General features: G+C 38.8%; 1 protein-coding gene across 1 annotated transcript in view; it reads right to left on the bottom strand.

Annotated features, from left to right (window-relative positions):
* Nucleotides 1–232: 232 nt before the first annotated feature.
* The window catches only part of SNAP91 (synaptosome associated protein 91), a 156409-nt gene continuing 137980 nt past the window's right edge, over nt 233–18661 (bottom strand). The window contains exons 24-29 of the mRNA XM_047763139.1: nt 16269–16299; nt 15060–15171; nt 8500–8583; nt 7484–7588; nt 3340–3442; nt 233–1509 (exon numbers count right to left, since the gene is read on the bottom strand). Of these exons, the coding sequence (XP_047619095.1) occupies nt 3350–3442; nt 7484–7588; nt 8500–8583; nt 15060–15171; nt 16269–16299 (425 nt within the window). The 3' untranslated portion in view covers nt 233–1509; nt 3340–3349. The remainder of the gene's footprint in view (nt 1510–3339; nt 3443–7483; nt 7589–8499; nt 8584–15059; nt 15172–16268; nt 16300–18661) is intronic.

The following is an 18661-nucleotide window of genomic DNA, read 5'->3' as shown; positions in this document are numbered from 1 at the left end:
TGATATGTGAGTCATTGGAAACAGACTTTTCCCCCTAAAAAATAATTGAAGAGAGAAAGATTATGTTTGCATTTTCTTTGTTCAAGGTGTTTATTGCATCTCAGAGGGCGTACATGCACTGGGGTTTTCAACTGAAATACAAAGAAAAGCCATTTTGAAATTGATTGTAGGTATTTTTTCCCCATTACAGTGTATGTTATCCCCACAGTAAATTCAGATACAACCACTTTTAAATGGTACCATACACCTATTAAATAATTTGAAAAAAAGGCAAACACCTTTCCAACCCAATATGCTTTTACGAAGAGCTGCCAAGCCACTAGCAACACTGATCAACAGTGACCTCGTTTATGCGTCGAAATCTTAAGCCAAGCCATCAGCACAGACAGTATGACAACGAATTAAAAATTAAAGAATACAGTATGTACAATAAAGGATACAATTCTCTGAATTAGTTTAAATTCTAATCACAATGGTACAACAAAACCTACTTTGAGCTCAAGTGAGGGATGGAGGAACACTAGTCTAGAGAATACACAAAGAAATACCAAATCAACAGATGTACATAAAGCCCACAAGAAAATGAAAATATCTGCAGTAGTTTTTAAATTACAGCGATACCTTGAAGGGGGGGAGGTGCCTTCATAATCACTTGAATAGCACATTTCTAATTTCATTTTCACGGACATGATAAAGACAGACCCTTTACTTCTCAGTGCATTTAATCAAGAATGAATAAATAGGTCAATTTAGATGCAAAACCTGTCAAAAATAATTAAAATATACATTTTATTATAGCAGGGCTTAAATATGGACTTCCCATATTGGTTTTCATTCTTGATAAGGTAGCTTCAAGGAGAAATATTTCTTATGGACATTAACCTTTACAGTTTTTTTTTTTTTAAATAAAATTTCTTAACATATACAGTGCCACAAAAATAAACATTTCCCACAATAGTTGAAGTTCCTGTGATTGGAAAAAATGTACTCCACACCAAAAAAAGTTTTGTATATTGAAAGAATGTTTCCCTTACTATCTGATGTTATCACACTATGTTTGTAACATAGATACAGAAGAGAATTTAGGGGGAAAGTTTAGGTTTGTCCAAAAGTTATATGTACATTGAACCCTTCAAAAAAAAAAACAAACAAAAAAACAAAACACAGACATCTTTCCAAAAGGCTCACCACACAACAGCTGCATCATCCGTCCGTGGGCGAGGTCCAGAAAAGCACTAAAGGCATTGGAAACATCCATCCATTGTTTATATCGTACAACACACAAAGAACCCAAATACACTACAATTTTGAGAGGAGGGATAACAGCTAAGGTAGTACACATTCCTAATGTTCACTTTCACAGCTGTGCTACACATTTTGGAAGAGAAGTTATAAATAAGCTTTGGGATTGGTACTGGTGGCTCATTTTGAAACTCTGAGCATCAATCTTATCTGAAGTCTCCAAACTCATTCTTTTTTTTTTTTCCTATTCAGTCACAAAAACTGCAGCTGTAAAGATAAAAAGCACTTGGATTAGAAAACAACTTTACATACTCTTCAAACATTTTACTTTGCTTGCAATTTTACTCCAGTTACTACGAGGACTCTTTACATCAAAGGTTTTTGTATTACCAAATTCACATTTACATACATTGGACAATTCTTTAAAAATGAGTTTAACATTTCATCCAGGAAAAATGAAACTTCCAAGGTACACTTTCATTTTATATTTTAGATAAGGAAATTCTATCAGCAAACTTTTGAAATTTGGATACTCTGTCTTAGCACAACATTCAGTATCAATTAAGAATGTGTAATATTAAAAAAAAGGGCAGTGGAAAAAAGGGGGAATGGCAGGGACTCCCTTTTATTTTTTTTCTTTTCAGTTGTGGTGCTCAGCGAGCCTCTGAACAAGTGATAGGACAGAAGAGAAAGGAGATAGGCCTGAATGACTCAAGGCCTTCACTTAATGTTACTTTCTCACTAAGCTCCCTGGCTATCTGATGCTCATCATCTCTGTTAGCAGCCTTTCTGGGAGTGTTTCAGCTTAGCCCTGGGGGCAACTTTTCTTCATTACCAAGTCTTTTCCTCATTACAGATACATTACATGGTATCTGTTTCTCTCTTGACTATGAATCTGAGGGCAGGTTTTGCCTCAAGCATCTGTTTCAGGTGCTTGTCAGAATTCCTGCATATAACAACAACAATATTACTGAATAAAAGGTGGATAAGAGGCCACTCCCTGCAGTGTCCTTGGTCACTCCTGAAACTTCAGCTGCTAAGAAGTATGTACTCACTGGCTTATTTATGCCTACTTAAGCCCAATCCAGCCCAAGGTGGGACAGAAAATTTGGGCACGCAGATGAACCATTAACTCTGAACAAAAAATCATGTCAGGAATCCACAAAAATCTTAGTAGGCATTAGAGAAATTTTAAAAAGTAGACAGGTAGTAGATAAAAACAATGATAAAAATAACACTGGATAGTGGTCCAAAACCTTTGACACTCTTGCTCTTCCACTGTGACCTGCGGCAAATGTCACTTAATGCCAAAGAACAGTTTCATCAGCCATGAAATGGAGACAAAAGTATCTGACTAATTTATCTCACAGGGTCTGAGCTACAGAGATGATCACAAGACCTAATGACTGGGAAGTGCGTAGGAAAAGTAATGTGTAAATGAAAAGCCTCATTATTACTGTTTATCCACATTCAGCATGTATTTGTTGAGAACCTAGCCCTGTGTTAGGTGCTGAGTTAACAGTAGATGGTTTTCCTTCATCAATTTCCTTCCATGAGTCCAGCATTAATAATTTTATAAATTACATTAGAGATTTAAAACTAGAATGCTAGAAATTTAATATTCTGCTTGAATGCAGAAATACAAAAGGTAATAATGTAAGCTTTATTTGATGAGGCCAAATAAGGATACATAAAATAAAATTACAGCTATGTAGCCAAATATATTCTTAGATAATTTCTAAATGAGGTATTATAAATGTTACCTTTCTATAAATTCCAGTCGTCATGTAATGAAGTGGCAATTTTCTAATTTATGAAATAGTTTGGGCAACTTTTTGCTTTATCAGTATAATCTTTGTGCTTTCCAGGTTCAGGACAATTTAGAGGTTTCTCCCTCTTAGTTTTATAAATTAAGTAGATTTAAAAAATCATTGATAAAGAGAGCTTTCAATACTGATTTTAAAAGCATACACTTTCAAATTATTACTATTATATACATGTATTCAAAACACAGGAGTACAAGTATTATCCATAAAATAGTTAAGCATAGCACAGGTCATTATTACAAGTCCGCAGGAAAAGCTCAATATTAGATACCTTAAATTGTTTACAAGAAATCCTTGATGTTAAGATCCGCTAATGGGTCCTTTGCTGGAGGTTTCTTGGGACTCTGAGTGGCAGGTGTAGGGCTTGGAGAAAGCTAATGGGGAAAAGCCAGCCCAAGATAATGGAGACAGAAAGCAAACAGAGAGATAGATAAGTATTAGGCAGGACACGTTCCACAGAAAACAAACATGCAGAAGATTAGATGTCTAATAGTTGACAACATCTACTTTGTTCTACTTGGTCACAGTGCAGTTTCAGGTTTTGGATTTATAAAACCCACTTCAAAGCATGTTGGGCTTTCTCCACTTTCTTTGACATCAAATTTAGCCAAAGTAAAATCTGAGGACTCTGGTAGAACAACATGGATATTGGTTAGGGAAGATGTGAAGAACTAGCCACGTAAAGCTCTTATGACTAGACAGTAAAAAACACCCTACACAATCTCTCTATTCAAAAGCACTTCTACTTTGAGTTATTAGTACCACTAAACCAATAAAGGAATATACATGAGTGTGAGTTTGAAGGAAAAATGGAAAGTGGACAGTTTGTAGAAAGGCACTTCAGCAATTACTTAAGAGTATGAGTTAAATATACTAGGATTTCACAAAAAGTATTTTAAATGAAAACCTGCCAAGTTTGGGTGCATTCGATGAGCAAATAGTCTCCTAGTTATGAATGTCACTAAATTGCAATACTGTCTGTCCAGCTTGCTGAGAAGACTAATTATTCTATACGATAGGGAAGAATCATACTCGAAGCAAAAGTGACAAAAAATTTCCTTATCTTGTATGTTTAATTACTATCTAAATTATTTCACTGTGTGACAGAAATAAGTTCTGGGAACAGGCTTCTGCAGAAATATTGGTGTATAAGGCCCTGAAAAAGGTAATACATTCAGTTACTACCCCTGGTAATCTACACAGGGTAATAACTGGAATGCATCCTTTGAGTCTAGATAATCTCCTAAGCTTATAACATGATGGAAATCTCAGAAACCTGGGCTTGTAGGGCAGGGATGTATGGTTTGTGTGTTTGTGTGTGTGTGTGTGTGTGTGTGTGTGTGTGTGTGTGTTTAATTCAGAAAACAGAGCTCCAGGAGTAAGGAATTTTAGATTTGTTTCTATGTCCAGAAACACTTGACTGACTGTAGGATCTATTAGTCAAACTTCCGATTTCTCTTCCTTTTAATGGCTGTACTGGAGGCATACGGAAGTTCCCAGGCTAGGGGTCAAATCAGAGCTGCTGCTGTCGGCCTACACTACAGCCACAGTAATGCTGGATCCAAGCTGTGTTGGCAACCTGCACCGCAGTTTGCAGCAATGCTGGATCCTTAACCCACTAAACAAGGTCAGGGATTGAATCCTAATCCTTGAAGAGACAAAACTGGGTTCCTTAACCTGATGAGTCACAATGGGAACTCCAAATTTCAATTTTTTTTTTACAACTGAGAACATATTTCATAGAAAGTCCAGGAAAAAGTAAATGTAAAGGTCGAAGTTGTTTGGAAGATAAGAAACTCAAGGATTGGAATATAATAAATGATTAGGTGAGATGACAACACCGTGATACCAACAAGGAACAGTGGAACAGTCGCTCATGAACCACTGCTTTGTTTCCCGAAGCTACAAACTCATGTTTATTTCCTCATTTAGTATATAATAAGCTATGCTTCTTCTCTGATACATGAAGTACAATCTAAAAATTGTATAAATGTGGCATATCATTTCCTAAATTACCATACAGTTAAATGATTAAAAACACTGTATTTTCATATCATCCACTTTTTTTTTTTTACTTTTCATTTGCATTCTTTGAATTAAGTCAAAAAATTGAGGCTATGTAACACTGGTATCATGCAGGAAAACTACCTTAAATAATAAAACTTTATTAATTTATTTCTTAAGCTTTCAATACCCCAAATATGGTAAGATTTTTAAAAATCTCAATAACATCCCTCCAAGTTCATAAAAATAGAAACATCTTCTATTTTTCAAAAAGGTGGTAGATAGTTATGGATATGTTTAACCATCAAGGAAACATTCACAATAAATGAGACCCTTCTTAGAATTTAAATATATCTAGATTGAATTCAACCCCAATTATTACACCCCAAACTTTCCTCATTCCCCCACAAAACAACAAAAGGCAGTGTTCATTAGTCTCACAGCTGACTTAAATTTCTCAGGAAACCAGTACTTTGATTATGGCCTCGAAGGCTTGGGCCTCTCACATTCATTCTAAATTCATCTCTTTGGACACCCGCCATTCTCTCTCCTGGATATTATGGCTTTTAAAGGGTTAAAGTAAAGAAAGCGAAAGCAAATGCCAGAACCAGGTAGAGCATGAATTTAGAGGTGATTCAAGGAAGCCAAGGGGTTTAAAGTACACTCAGAAAGTTCACAGTAGGAATCTTACAAATAAGACAACATAAATACCCATGTGGGAAGTTAAAAACATGGAAGTGAAACCATTCACTGATATCAGAAAATACATTTGAGTTATATGTCTTGGTTTGCTCAGCACAGTGCTAGTAAAGTTATAACTCGGTGGTCTGCCTCCTTCTATGTCAATTTCTCATAGTGAAAACCTCTTTGGTTCTACATATACCTCTGCTATGGCCAGGAAGAATTTATAACAGAAATAAAGAAATGGTGACTCATCTGTATGAACTTCACCACTAGTAGCAAAACAGTTCAACAAAGTGCATGTATCTGAGCATTTTTGTAAATGCAGGTAGCACACTGTGTAGTAAGAAATCTGGCTTCACCTAAATAGAGGTCTGCCATTTGTCCTGGACCTTGGGAGGTATCCTCCAAACCCTTGGAATCTCTGGAGTGAAAAGGAATGTCTTTGTTTTTCAGGGTGGGTTTTTTGGAACCACACCTGATAGTTTATGCTAACAAGATGACTCAGGGTGGGGGGGCTCGTCATGCCAGAACGACCAACCAGGTAATTAGAGAGTTACATCTTTGGGCCACAGTATACAAGCCTGACCTTCAGGGAGGGAAGAGGGCTGGAGATCAAGTTCAATTAAGCAGGAAATAATTCAATCAATCATTTCTATGTAATGAAATCTCAATAAAAACTCTGCACACTGGGAGTTCCCGTCGTGGCTCAGTGGTTAATGAATCCGACTAGGAACCATGAGGTTTTGGGTTCAATCCCTGGCCTTGCTCAGTGGGTTAATGATCCGGCGTTGCTGTGAACTACGGTGTAGGTTGCAGATGCGACTTGGATCCTGCATTGTTGTGGCTCTGGCATAGGCCGGCAGCTACAGCTCTGATTGGACCCCTAGCCTGGGAACGTCCATATGCCACGGGAGCGGCCCAAGAAATGGCAAAAAGACAAAAACTCTGCACACTGAAGCTCGGGTAATGTTCCTGGTTGGCAGAACTGCATGTGTTTTGACATAAGTTGATGCTGGGTGAGGAGTGCATCCCTGAGGGCAAAGGACCCTCAGGTGTGGAATCCTCCTGGACTCTGCCATATGCACCTTTGCTTTTGGCTGGATCTGGTTTGTATCTTTTCACTACACTAAAGCTGTCATTGTAAAGTTAGTGCTTCCCTGAGTTCTGCAAGTCATTCCAGAAGATTGCCTAATCTGAAGGTGGTCCTGGAAACCACTTCAAATTTGTAGGTGGCTGGTCTGAAGTGAGGGTGGCCCTTGGGACTTGAAGGGTCTGAGGTGACCCAGTTTTGTGGGTACTGCTCCCTTAGACTTTGCAATTTGGCCAACTCATTGCAATTAATGTCACTAGTCTTGGATAAACTTGGCTCTGGAGGACTCTGTTCCTAACCTTGAGTTTGGCTAACTTTGGAAACACATAATAAAACTATGGATCAGAAGTACTACTTTTTCTGCAATATATACCTAGATACTTTAAATGTCCGCTTGTTCTCAGGAAGCGTTCTGAGTTAAATAGGAGAGGACCAGGGGGCATGAGGACAGTTAGTTGTTTCTACCAATTTCCTCCAAACATCACATTATGGCTCATCTGACTTTCATGTTCCCTTTACTTCTGAAGCAACAGATATGAAGACTGTATCAGGTAAACACATTTTTACGCACTTTGTCATGTGACAGCCTTACACTTAGAAATTAATGTCATGCTTTTGTGGACATTTAAAAACTGACCTGTGCGCCAGGTACAGCTGCAGCTCCAAAGGGTGGCCGCATCATGGGCTGTGCAAACATGACTGGCTGCTGAGGCATCATGGTCATGCCCGTCCCAGCTGGAGGCTGAAAAGACAGAGCAGTTCATGGCATGAGTGGAATCCACTCTGGTAATGCCCTGACCTTTGGGCCTTCTTTTTTCTTTTCTTTTTTGGCTGCCCTGCGGCATATGGAATTGTTGCGCCAGGGATTGAACCTGTGTCCTGGCACTGCAGAAATGCCGCCGACCCTGTTGTGCCACAGCAGGAACTCCTGACCTTTGTATCTTTGATATGCTCCCTCAAATTTCTGAGGGGAGTTCTCTTATGGTACAGTGGGTTAAGGATCTGGCATTGTCGCTGCAGCAGCTTGGGTCACTGCAAGCCAAATGGGTTCAGTTTCAGGCCTGGGAACTTCCACATGCTGTAGGTGAAGCCAAAAAAAAAAAAAAAAAAAGGCTAGACTCAAATTTTTGAGGAATCCAGGTCTGTGAGAAAATCTAATTTGTAGTTTTGAATGACAGGTGCTATGAGGCTGGCAGCCAGCAGAGGATCACTGGAGGGAGTAGAAGCCTGGCTGGCTACATGGCATCCTCACCCCAAGCAGGCTTTGTTGTTGTTTATCTGTTCTTGAAGACAGAAAAACTTGTTTCTTTCTGGAAGATGGCCCTGAAATTTGCTAGCGAAAAAAGTGGTAAGTGAGAAGTCCTAGTAGAGTGACTAAAAGTTCATCTGATGATTGAGCTGAGAATAGGTAAATGGTACTGCAACAATGACATATCAGTGGACTATAAAAATTACCTTGATGGCAGAATTTATGTATTTTATAACTGGCTTTATCATGTCACGAGTAGAAGATTTAATGTCTAAAGTGGATGACAACTTTTACAGCTTTTACTTTGCTGCATTTCGGGAAGAATTATATTCTACAGTTACTCTGGGATTTGGCAAAGGCCTTAGGAGTAATCACTACAATTTTTACCACAGGTCATCGCTCACCATTCCAAATCCTGCTCCGGGCTGTCCGACAGATGGGGCCCCCGCAACAGGAGGAACTGAACTGGTTGGAGGTACAGCTCCTTGCTATCAAAAAAACCACAAAACACACACAGATAAACACACACACAACAACAATAAACAGAAATTACCAATATGATTTAGTTTTTCAATGACAGAATATAATTTTAAAATGCATGCCCCTTAAGTATGTAAAGAAATAGCAAATTTCAGTTTTAAATTAAAAAACAAAAGGTGCTAGTACCACACCAGTGATGTGAAGAACATTACTAACTTGCTGGTCACTGTGTGGTGCTATTGGGCTCTCTTATTTGGGCTCAGCTTACGCTCAGCACTGGGCTTCTTCTCTACCTCCTCATCCTCTCAATGTAAATGGTCAAATTTCCTTCAGCTTCTCTTTTTCTATCATTATATCCTCCAAGAGGCATTGGGTAAGAGACTTGAGGAATGCTTTCACTTACATTTTCAATGCTGGGTTTCCACCTGCCCCCCCCCCCATTTTTTATTATTCTCTTCTGTGTTGTATTTGTTTATTTTTGGCTTTTGACTGCTCTACATTTGCACAAAGACCAAAATTATTTCTAAATTTTAGGAAGCATTTATTTACTTATTTGTTTTTTTAGGGCTGCACCAGTAGCATATGGAGGTTCCCAGGCTAGGGGTCTAACTGGAGCTACAACTGCTGGCCTACACCACAGCCACAGCAACACCGGATCCAAGCCATGTCTGCCGCAGCTCACGGCAACGCCAGATCCTTAACCCACTGAGTAAGGCCAGGGATTGAATCCACATCCTCATGGTTCCTGTCAGATTCATTTCCTCTGTGCCATGATGGGAACTCCTTAGGAAGCATTTAGAAGACTGCATATAATATAGCATACATATCCCATTTCAGGCATAGGTCTGCTAGTTTTTGGTCATACACCAAAGCTCCTAATATTTACCTGATGCATACAATTAACCCTATTGCAATTCTTTAAATTTAAGTTGAACTTTAAACAAACTCCTAATTGAAAAAGAAAATACTGTAGTGATGTTAGCCAAAATGGTGGGGTAAGTAACTCCAAGAGCTCTCCAATCCATAAAAAACAGTGGACAAGTATGCAAAACTGTCAAAATCAACTTTTTTGGAACTCTGGAAACCAACTAAAAGTTTGCAGCAACCTAAAAAAATACTTATTAAAAAAAAATCAGCTGAATCTTGGTAGGAACAGTGAGCTTTGTGACAATTTAACTTACCCTAGTTCCAGCTACTGTTCTCTAGTTCAGCTGTATCCTTGAAAATAATGGAATACATTCCTGGCAATAGTACCACAGGAAGTAAAATATGTTTCAATATTTTTTTTTTTTCTGTTTCTTGTCTAAGGTAGCTCTGTGAAAACATTGGCTTGTCTTTATCTTACCAAACTGGGAGCATACCTAGCACTAAAGTTGTTACCTGAAAACATTTGTCAAAAATACTTACAGGCAACTTTTTTAGTTGTTGCTGTATGAGGCAATGGATAACAGTCAGAGCATATAGCAGACTAAACAAAAAGCTCAGAAGGAAAGGCTGGAGAATGAGATGCTTTGAGGATTAAGGATTTGAAAAGCTCAGACATACTTCTGGGAATGTAGACAGCCATGCATGTGCCCAGGGCTTTGTACATGCTCAAGAAAGCCTTGAGATGGCTCTGGCTGACTCTGAGGCTTTAAGTAGGCAGGAGTGATTGCTAAGACAGAGTTGTAAATTGCCTACTTAAGTCTGAAGTCATGCCTAGCACACACACTCAGAGCCCCTCTGCAAAGACTAGAATATTTCTGTTCCAGGAGTTTAAGCAGTATCTGCCTAATCATTAGCTGACTGCTTAGCTAAAGGACAAAACCAAAACAAAACAACCTCCTACAAAAGTAGCAAGACAACAAAAAAGCAGCAACAACAAACCTTGGAGAAGGGGCAGAACAGGATTTCCAGAGTTGGCGTATTATGATCGTTAAAATGTCCAGGTTTCAACAAAAAAACAGGCATGCAAAGAAAAAAGAACATATATAGTCCATATGCAGGAGAAAGAACTCAAATCAAATACCAGCTCCTACTATAAGGAACTAGAAAAAAGAACAAATAATTCCAAAGTGAGCAAAGAAATGAAATGATAATGATTAGAACAGAGATAAATGAAATAGAGAATGAGAAAAGAGAAGAAACCAAAAGCTGCTTCTTTGAAAAGATCAATAAAATTAATAAACTTTCAGGTAGACAAACCAAGAAAGAGAAACTTAGATGACCAAAATCAGGAAAGGAAGTGTAGATATTATTATCAACCTTATAGAAAAAAAAAAAGAACTATGAAGCAATATTGTAAGAAATTATATGCTAAAACATTAGATAGTATAGATGAAATGGTCAAATTCCTAGAAAGACACCCAAAACTGACTCAAGAAAAAATTTAAAATTTAAACAGATGTATAGCAAGTAAAGAAATAGAGTCAGTAATAAAATATCTTTCATCATAGAAAAGCCCAGAACTAAATGGCTTTACTGGTCAATTCTATTAAATGTATAAAGAAGAATTAATATCAATCCTTCTTGAGCTCTCAAAAAAAAAAAAAAAAAGAAGGGGAACATTTTCTACTTATTCTTTGATGCCAGTATTACTGGGATAATTAAAGTAAGACAAGGACATCACAAGAAAACTACAGACCAAATCCTATAAGAATACTTATGCAAAAATCTCAACAAAATATTAGCATACCAGATCAAGCAGCATATGCATATTGAAAGAATTATGCACCATGATCAATTGAGATTTAGCCCAGGAATTCAAGGTTGGCCCAAAAAATGTCATATTAATGGAATACAAGAAAAAGCATTTAATAAAATCCAATATCCTTTCATGAGAAAGTAACACTAAATGAACTAGTAATTGAAGGGGAATTCTTCAACCTGATAAAGGGTATCTGCAAGAACCCACAGCTAACACTGCACTTAATGCTGAACGACTGAAAGCTTTTTCCCTAAGAACAAGACAAAGATGTACAAAAGGTCTAGTCAGGGCAATTAGGTAAGAAAAAGAAATAAGTAGCATCCAGATAAGAAAGGAGGAAAACTACCTCTGTCTATAGATGACATGATCTTATATACAGAAAATCCTAAAGAATCCACACACAAAAAGGTATCAGAGTTAAGTTCAACAAAGAAGTTCTGCAAAGTTGTAGTTTACAAAATCAATATACAAAAATGACTAGCCCTCTGGCCCTAACAGCCCCCTTAGCAATCCTGCAGGCAGCTCACACAGGAAAGATAACATCTGGAGTCAGCCAGTCTACACACAATGAAGAAGGATGCAGAAGCCAACCCTTGCCTCAATGAGTCACTGAGATTCTTCCCCTTCAATTTCCCCTTTAAAAAGTGTCATGGCTGATCAGAATCTTTGGAGTTGGTTTCTGGACATGAGTCCACCTTCTCCCCAGATTGCCAGCTCTTCCGATTAAAGCACCTTTCCTTTCTATTGACACTTTTCTCTAGAATTATTGGCTTGTGAACGACCAGCAGTTGAACCTGGGTTTGGCCACAGCTGCTTCTGAAGTGCACGTTTTGGCTGTCTCTCCTTAAATGTTCTCAGAAAAAGAGAATCAAACATATTTTAAGAAATGAAAGAATGGAAGAAAAGTTTTATGCAAGAACTGGGTGGATGGAAGCCAGAGGACTCCAGAATGATTTCCTATGTCAAAGAAAAGCTAGAGCTTCATTCAGGAAGAAGAGCTTTATAGTAAATGGAGTGAATGGTAGTGAATTTTTATATGACTAAGTCAGAGCTAATAACAATAAAATAACTGCACAGGAGAGCTTTTTACTGTTGACTAAAATGTTAAGGAAAATAAACCAAAGAAACAGAACCACATGTAACTCTGCTTCCTAATAAATTATTTCTGTTGTTCTAATTTCTCTTTCCACAGCTGCTGTGGATACTTTATGCTAAAACCTACTGTCTTTAACTTTCTGGAGTTTCATTACTAACAATGCAAAGTTTTCTCCTTCATAAACAAAAATAAGGAGTTTGGGAGTTTTAGACAATCTCAGTCTTGTAATGGAGCCTGCCAATCAGATTTCTGGCTTTGCTGCCCTGAAGAAGCAAAACGGCTGTTAATTATATATCTGATAAATTCTGAACCTTGTGTGGTTAAAGCCTTCATTTCAGGGGAGGTGATAGTCAAGGAAGGTCTCCAACTCAGTACTGTTTTAAAAGTACTTCTCCCTTATTTCCCTTCTGTGGTAATGGCTTTGATATTTAGCAAACTTCCCCACACAGAAACCTGGACAACCACTGTCTTGGTGGGTTCATTCACAATTACCCCTAGTTGTGTGGATTCTACCTGAGAATTTTCTTTTTGTTGGTCATACCCATGGTATGTGAAAGTTCCTGGGCCAGGAATCGAACACACACCACAACAGTGATCTGAGCCACAGCACTGACAACACCAGATCCCGAACCCACTGAGCTACTAGGGAACTCCAAGAATTTTCTTTGTCTTTCTTTCCATCCTCACCTCTGGTTCTCAACTTTTTTTTTTTTTTTAACCTATAGCTGATCTGCCAGATGTCAGCATCCACCCCACCCTTCTATCCACTCCCCTTAGACTTTGCTACCATCATAACTTTTGAAACTAACCTGTTAAAAAACAATAAACAGCTTTATCCTGTTGTTAAGAGCAATGCTATTAAAGTATAGACTTCTTAGGATGGTATATAAGGTCTCTCTAATTTTGCACAAAAGAGAATAGAAAAATTAGTTCCTTTAATTTGGTGATGATAATATAAAGGCTGAGAGTTCATGTCAATATGCAGTATTAATAGATTTATAAGATCAGTTCTAAAGAAGCTTTTTCTTTCTTTAGGGATTTTATACTTATTGAATCTCTCTCCTTCTAGCCCCAACAATGTCCTTGTATTTAAGAATGGAGTCCAGCTGCCTAGGCCCAGACTGCTTCCTGCTTATAGTCTCAGCATCTATGCGCCACAAGGCACAGGTATGTGCTTGGGGTCCCAGGGTAATGATTATTCTCTCTTTCACCCTCAAATGAGCCTAGTTGGGGCAATAAATTATACAGCCATCCTGGGCACAGGTCAGTTTAAAAGTGGTAGTTTTCCAGCAAGCGTCTTTATAAAAATTAAAATGAAACTATTTTATAGCTAAATACAAAAATGGCCCTAATAAGCACTGTTTTAAAAAAAATGCAAAGAGGAGTTCCTGTTGTGGCTCAGTGGTAACAAACCTGACTATTATCCATAAGGATGCTGGTTTAATCCCTGGCCCTGCTCATGGATTAAGGAGCTGGCATTGCCGTGAGCTGTGGTATAGGTCACGGATGGGGCTTGGATCTGGATTTGCTATGGCTGTGGGACGGATTGGTAGCTGCAGCTCCATTTGACCCCTGGCCTGGTAATTTCTATATGCTGAGGAAAAAAAAAAGAATTAAAAAATGCAAAGAAAGATTGAAAGAGATAAATACCTAGATATAATAGGCATTGCTATGTTAGAAATCACTTCTTAAAATTAAGTTCTTCCAGATTTTGAGCTCACCAGAGACGATCAATCCCTGAATTTCCTGCTCTTAATAACACCAGGGGATGGAGTGGGAAGACCACAGGAAGCAGGTTTTGAGAGTTCCCGTTGTGGTGTGGTGGAAACAAATCCAACTGGGAACCATGAGGTTGAGGGTTTGATCCCTGGCCTCACTCAGTGGGTTAAGGATCCGGCATTGCTGTGAGCTGTGGTGTAGGTCCCAGACTCGGCTCGGATCTGGTGTTGCTGTGGCTGTGGCATAGGCCAGCAGCTGTAGCTCCAATTAGACCCCTAGCCTGGGAACTTCATATGTCATGGGTGTTGCCCTAAAAAGCAAAAAAAAAAAAAAAAAAAAAAAAGAAAAGAAAAAAGAAAGTTTAGGCCTTCCCCCTGTGGCATAATGAGATCAGTGGCATCTCTGAAGTGCTGGTATATAGGTTTGATCCCTGGCCTGGTACAGTGGATTAAGGATCCAGCCTTGCTGAAGCTGCAGCTTAGGCTGCAACTGCAGCTCGGATCTGATCCCTGGCTCTGGAACAACATATGCTGCAGGGCAGCTAAAAAAAAAAAAAGAAAAAGAAAAAGAAAAAGAGAGAGTTCGCTTCCACAATAGGAAACTACCTAATCTATCTGGTAAGAAAGAAAGTTTTCACTACTTATTAAGACAATCAGGAAATTTGGGCAAGATATGTGATAAATACAGACAGTGATCAATGATATTAAGTGTTTTGAATATTGTTTTCATAATTGTACAAGTATAGGATTGATATCTGAAGAGGTAGAAATACTATTTTGAAAAAATTAAGACCAAAAATAGGTAACAATCTTTATTATAAATAGAGTCAATGAAATCTGCACTTGGGTAAACACTGTATCTTGCTCATATTTCTTCAATGTGGATGAAAAAAGTACAAGGTTAGTAGCAAAATGCACCCTGCTTTTATACACTTGGAAACTGGCCAAGTTACCGCATCGCCCTGGTCTCTGGTGGCTACATACCAATGGGGCACTCGGTGGGACTCCGGCTGACCAGGTTGCAGGGGCTACTTTCGGCTGCCAGTTGGCTCCCCCAGTCAACTTTTTCTCTCCAGCATTCCATTGAAGATCTCCCCTAAAATCGAGCACACAAACAAACAAAACCAAAACAAACAAAAAACCACACACTAATCAGAAAAGAATGGTACGAGGCTCCTAAGATGCTTTTATTTGGGGTCAGAAGCAGTCTGTCTGAGTCAAGTGGTTATAAAGAGAACAGGTTAAAATTGATAGGAGTCTTACCATAGTGTATCTAAGAGAACTTAAGAGCATTTGACAAAAAAAAAAAAAAAAAATTCAGAACTTAGACTTCAATGATAACAGGGATTTCCTGTCAGTTGTAATGGAAAGAAAAATGTGCCACAAAATGTAACTGAATTCTTAACTGGTTATAAAAAATTCCAAATAAGTATATCATAAATACTTTTTTGAAACTGAGAGGCATCCATGATGATGCACAAAACTATATCACAACCACAATCTGCCTTCCAGTGATTGTAGGATAACATCCATTGTAAAATGCACCCCAACTTCAGAGATGTTGAAATATGCATCTTTGAAAGGTATACACTGTTTGTCATTTTTACTATCCTTACGTAAAATCAATCCCCCATGAGAGGCTTTTTTTTTTAACGACCTCACCTGTGGCATATGGAAGTTCCCAGGCCCAGGACTAAATGTGAGTTGCAGCTGTGACCTACACTGCAGCTACAGCAATGACTGATCCTTTAACCCATTGCACTGGGCTGGGGATTGAACTCACACCTCTGTAGCAACCTGAGCTGCTGCAGTTGGATTCTTAATCCATTGTACCACAGTGGGAACTCCTGAGACTTTTAAACATTAATGTTAGCTAGGAATATTATAATAAACACAGAATTTAAGGCTATTAAAAATTTCAACCCACAATTCCCAACTGTTCCTAGATACAACTTAGTGACAATCTGGAGATCAAAACAGATTATTACTTCTTATTTCAGAGCCAAGAGTTTGGAGGTTCCAATAGGATAACCAAACCCCCCCCCCCAAAAGTTGAGAATGAAATAAAAACCAATTTTGAAGTTGACCTAGCTTGAGAATAAGCAATTACTCCAATGAATACAATGTCTGATAGTCTCAAATAAGTACAAATACACTGTCATAAGAAAACCAGACAATTTCAAAAACACTTACTTTTTGGATGTGGTACCAGAAATTCCAAGATCTATAAATAGATAAAAGAAAAAAGAATTTAAACCTCTATACTCAGCTTAAATGATATGACATTTAAAAGATCAAAGAGACAAGAGGGCTAGAAAAAGTCCATATTTTGCCTACAAATGACTGTATTTAGTTTTTACAAAGAAGAAACCATGTTAGGAAACAGTCACAAATATAACATTTTCTTTCATGCCATATTATTCTTAAGGTCATGTTTTAATGTCAACTGGCATCCAGAAAAGAGTGGACACAGCAGGCTTGAGACTGCTATCTTAGGAAGGCCTGCGTGGCTGGTATCTGGGAACCTGGCTAGTAAATTGTTCTCTACACTGAGATGAAACTTTTCCTAGTGATAAGCACAGCTCACTGTGGCTAAACTGTACAAACAATGTACTTTATGCTGAACATCTGCTTTCTGTCCATGAGATGAGACTGACATTTTGGTACGTCTTAGGCAGAGTGCCTATGTGATCAGCATCCAATAAAAACCCTGGGTGCCGAGTCTCTAAACCTTAGATGCAGTCTAGGTCTGCCCAGATGTGTGTTACTGCATTTCCGTGTCTCCTTCCCTCATGCGGAGGAGAGAGCCCAAGGAAGCCTACGTGTGGATTTTTCTGAACTCTGCCTGTGCCTTTTCCTCAGATGATTCAGCTGTGTATCCTTACCACGCAGCTGTAAAAGAACCTAGGCTATGAGTACAACTATGTGCTGACTCATTTGAGACTTTCTGGTGAATTTGTGAATATATGGGTGGTCTTGGGGACTCTTGACACAACTGGGTTAATCATTCTGCTCTAATCTCAACTCATGTATGACTTCGCCAAATAGTTTTCTGAGCCCCTGCATATGCCAGGCACTGTTCTAAGCACGTGGGATAAGTTAGTAATGAAAACAAAGATCCCAATTCTAGAGAGATTTGCATTCCTTTTTTTCTTTTCTTTTCCTTTCCTTTTTGGCCACCCCTCGGCACATGGAGTTCCCCGGTCAGGGATCAGATCTGAGCTGCAGTTTCAACCTACACCACAGCTGCAGCAATGCCAGAAACTTTAACCCACTGTGCCAGGCCGGGGATCAAACCTGCATCCTAGTGCTGCAGAGACACTGATCCCATTGCACCTCAGTGGGAACTCCAGAACTTGCATTCTAATGGGGCGAGATGGATGAGGAAACAATAAAATAATAAATGAGTATATAAGCTGCTAGAAGATGATATAGCAAGCCCATGGACAAGTGAAAAAGAAGAGCAGGGTAAGGGGGAGCTGGTAGGGGTAGGATGAGAGTGAGGGGCAGGTGGGACTAAATAGGGTGCCTGGGTAAAGTCTCACGGGAGTGAAGCTTGTGCAAAGCTGAGCAGAGATCTTTCTAGGCTCAGCCATGTGGTACACCTGCTGTCTAATGGTAACTACATTTAACATTGCCAGAAACCATCAAACTGCTTTCCACAGCAGCTGCCCAATGTTACATTCTCACCAGCAATATTAAGAGGGTTTTCATTTTTTCACATCCTCATCAAGACTGGTTATTTTTTTTTTTTTTTGGCCTTTTTGCCTTTTTGCCTTTTCTAGGGCCACTCCCTCGGCGTATGGAGGTTCCCAGGCTAGGGGTTGAATTGGAGCTACAGCTGCCAGCCTACACCACAGCCACAGCAATGGCAGATCTGAGCCACATCTGCGACCTACACCACAGCTCACAGCAACGCTGGTTCCTTAACCCACTGAGCGAGGCCAGGGATCGAATCTGCAACCTCATGGTTCCTAGTCGGATTCGTTAACCACTGAGCCACGACAGGAACTCCTCCCTTTTTTATAACTGTCCTGATGGGTGTGAAGTGATATTTTATTGTGGTTTGATGTGCATTTCCCAGATGACTGATGTTGAGCCTCTTTTCATGTGTATATTGGACACACGTATATATTCTTTGGGGAAATGTCTTATTTAAATCATCTGACCATTTAAAAACTGGGTTGTCTTTTCATTATTGAGTTATAAGAGTTCTCTAATCTGGATATTTCACTTTCTTGATAGTATCATTGGTAGCACAAAAGTTTTTAGTTTTGACGTCTTATTTATCTTTGATTTTCTATTGTTGCTGGTGCTTTTGGTGTCACTAAGACACTAATGTCAACTAAGAACATTATCTAATCCAAGGCCATGAATATTTTGTTATAAATTTTCTTCTAAGAGTTTCATAGTTTTGGAGTTCCCTGGTGGCATAGCAATAAGGATTTGGCATTGTCACTGCTGTGGCATAGATTCAATCCCTGGCCTGAGAACTTCTATATCTTGAGGGTACAGCCAAAAAAAAAAAAAAAAATTTCATAGTTTTGACCCTACATTTAGTTATATGATCCATTTTGAATTAATTA

Source organism: Phacochoerus africanus, chromosome 2 (genome assembly GCF_016906955.1).
Source record: "Phacochoerus africanus isolate WHEZ1 chromosome 2, ROS_Pafr_v1, whole genome shotgun sequence".
Taxonomy (NCBI): Eukaryota; Metazoa; Chordata; class Mammalia; order Artiodactyla; family Suidae; genus Phacochoerus; species Phacochoerus africanus.
The sequence above is the reverse complement of the archived record's forward strand: the minus strand, read 5'-3'. Positions and strand labels throughout refer to the sequence as shown.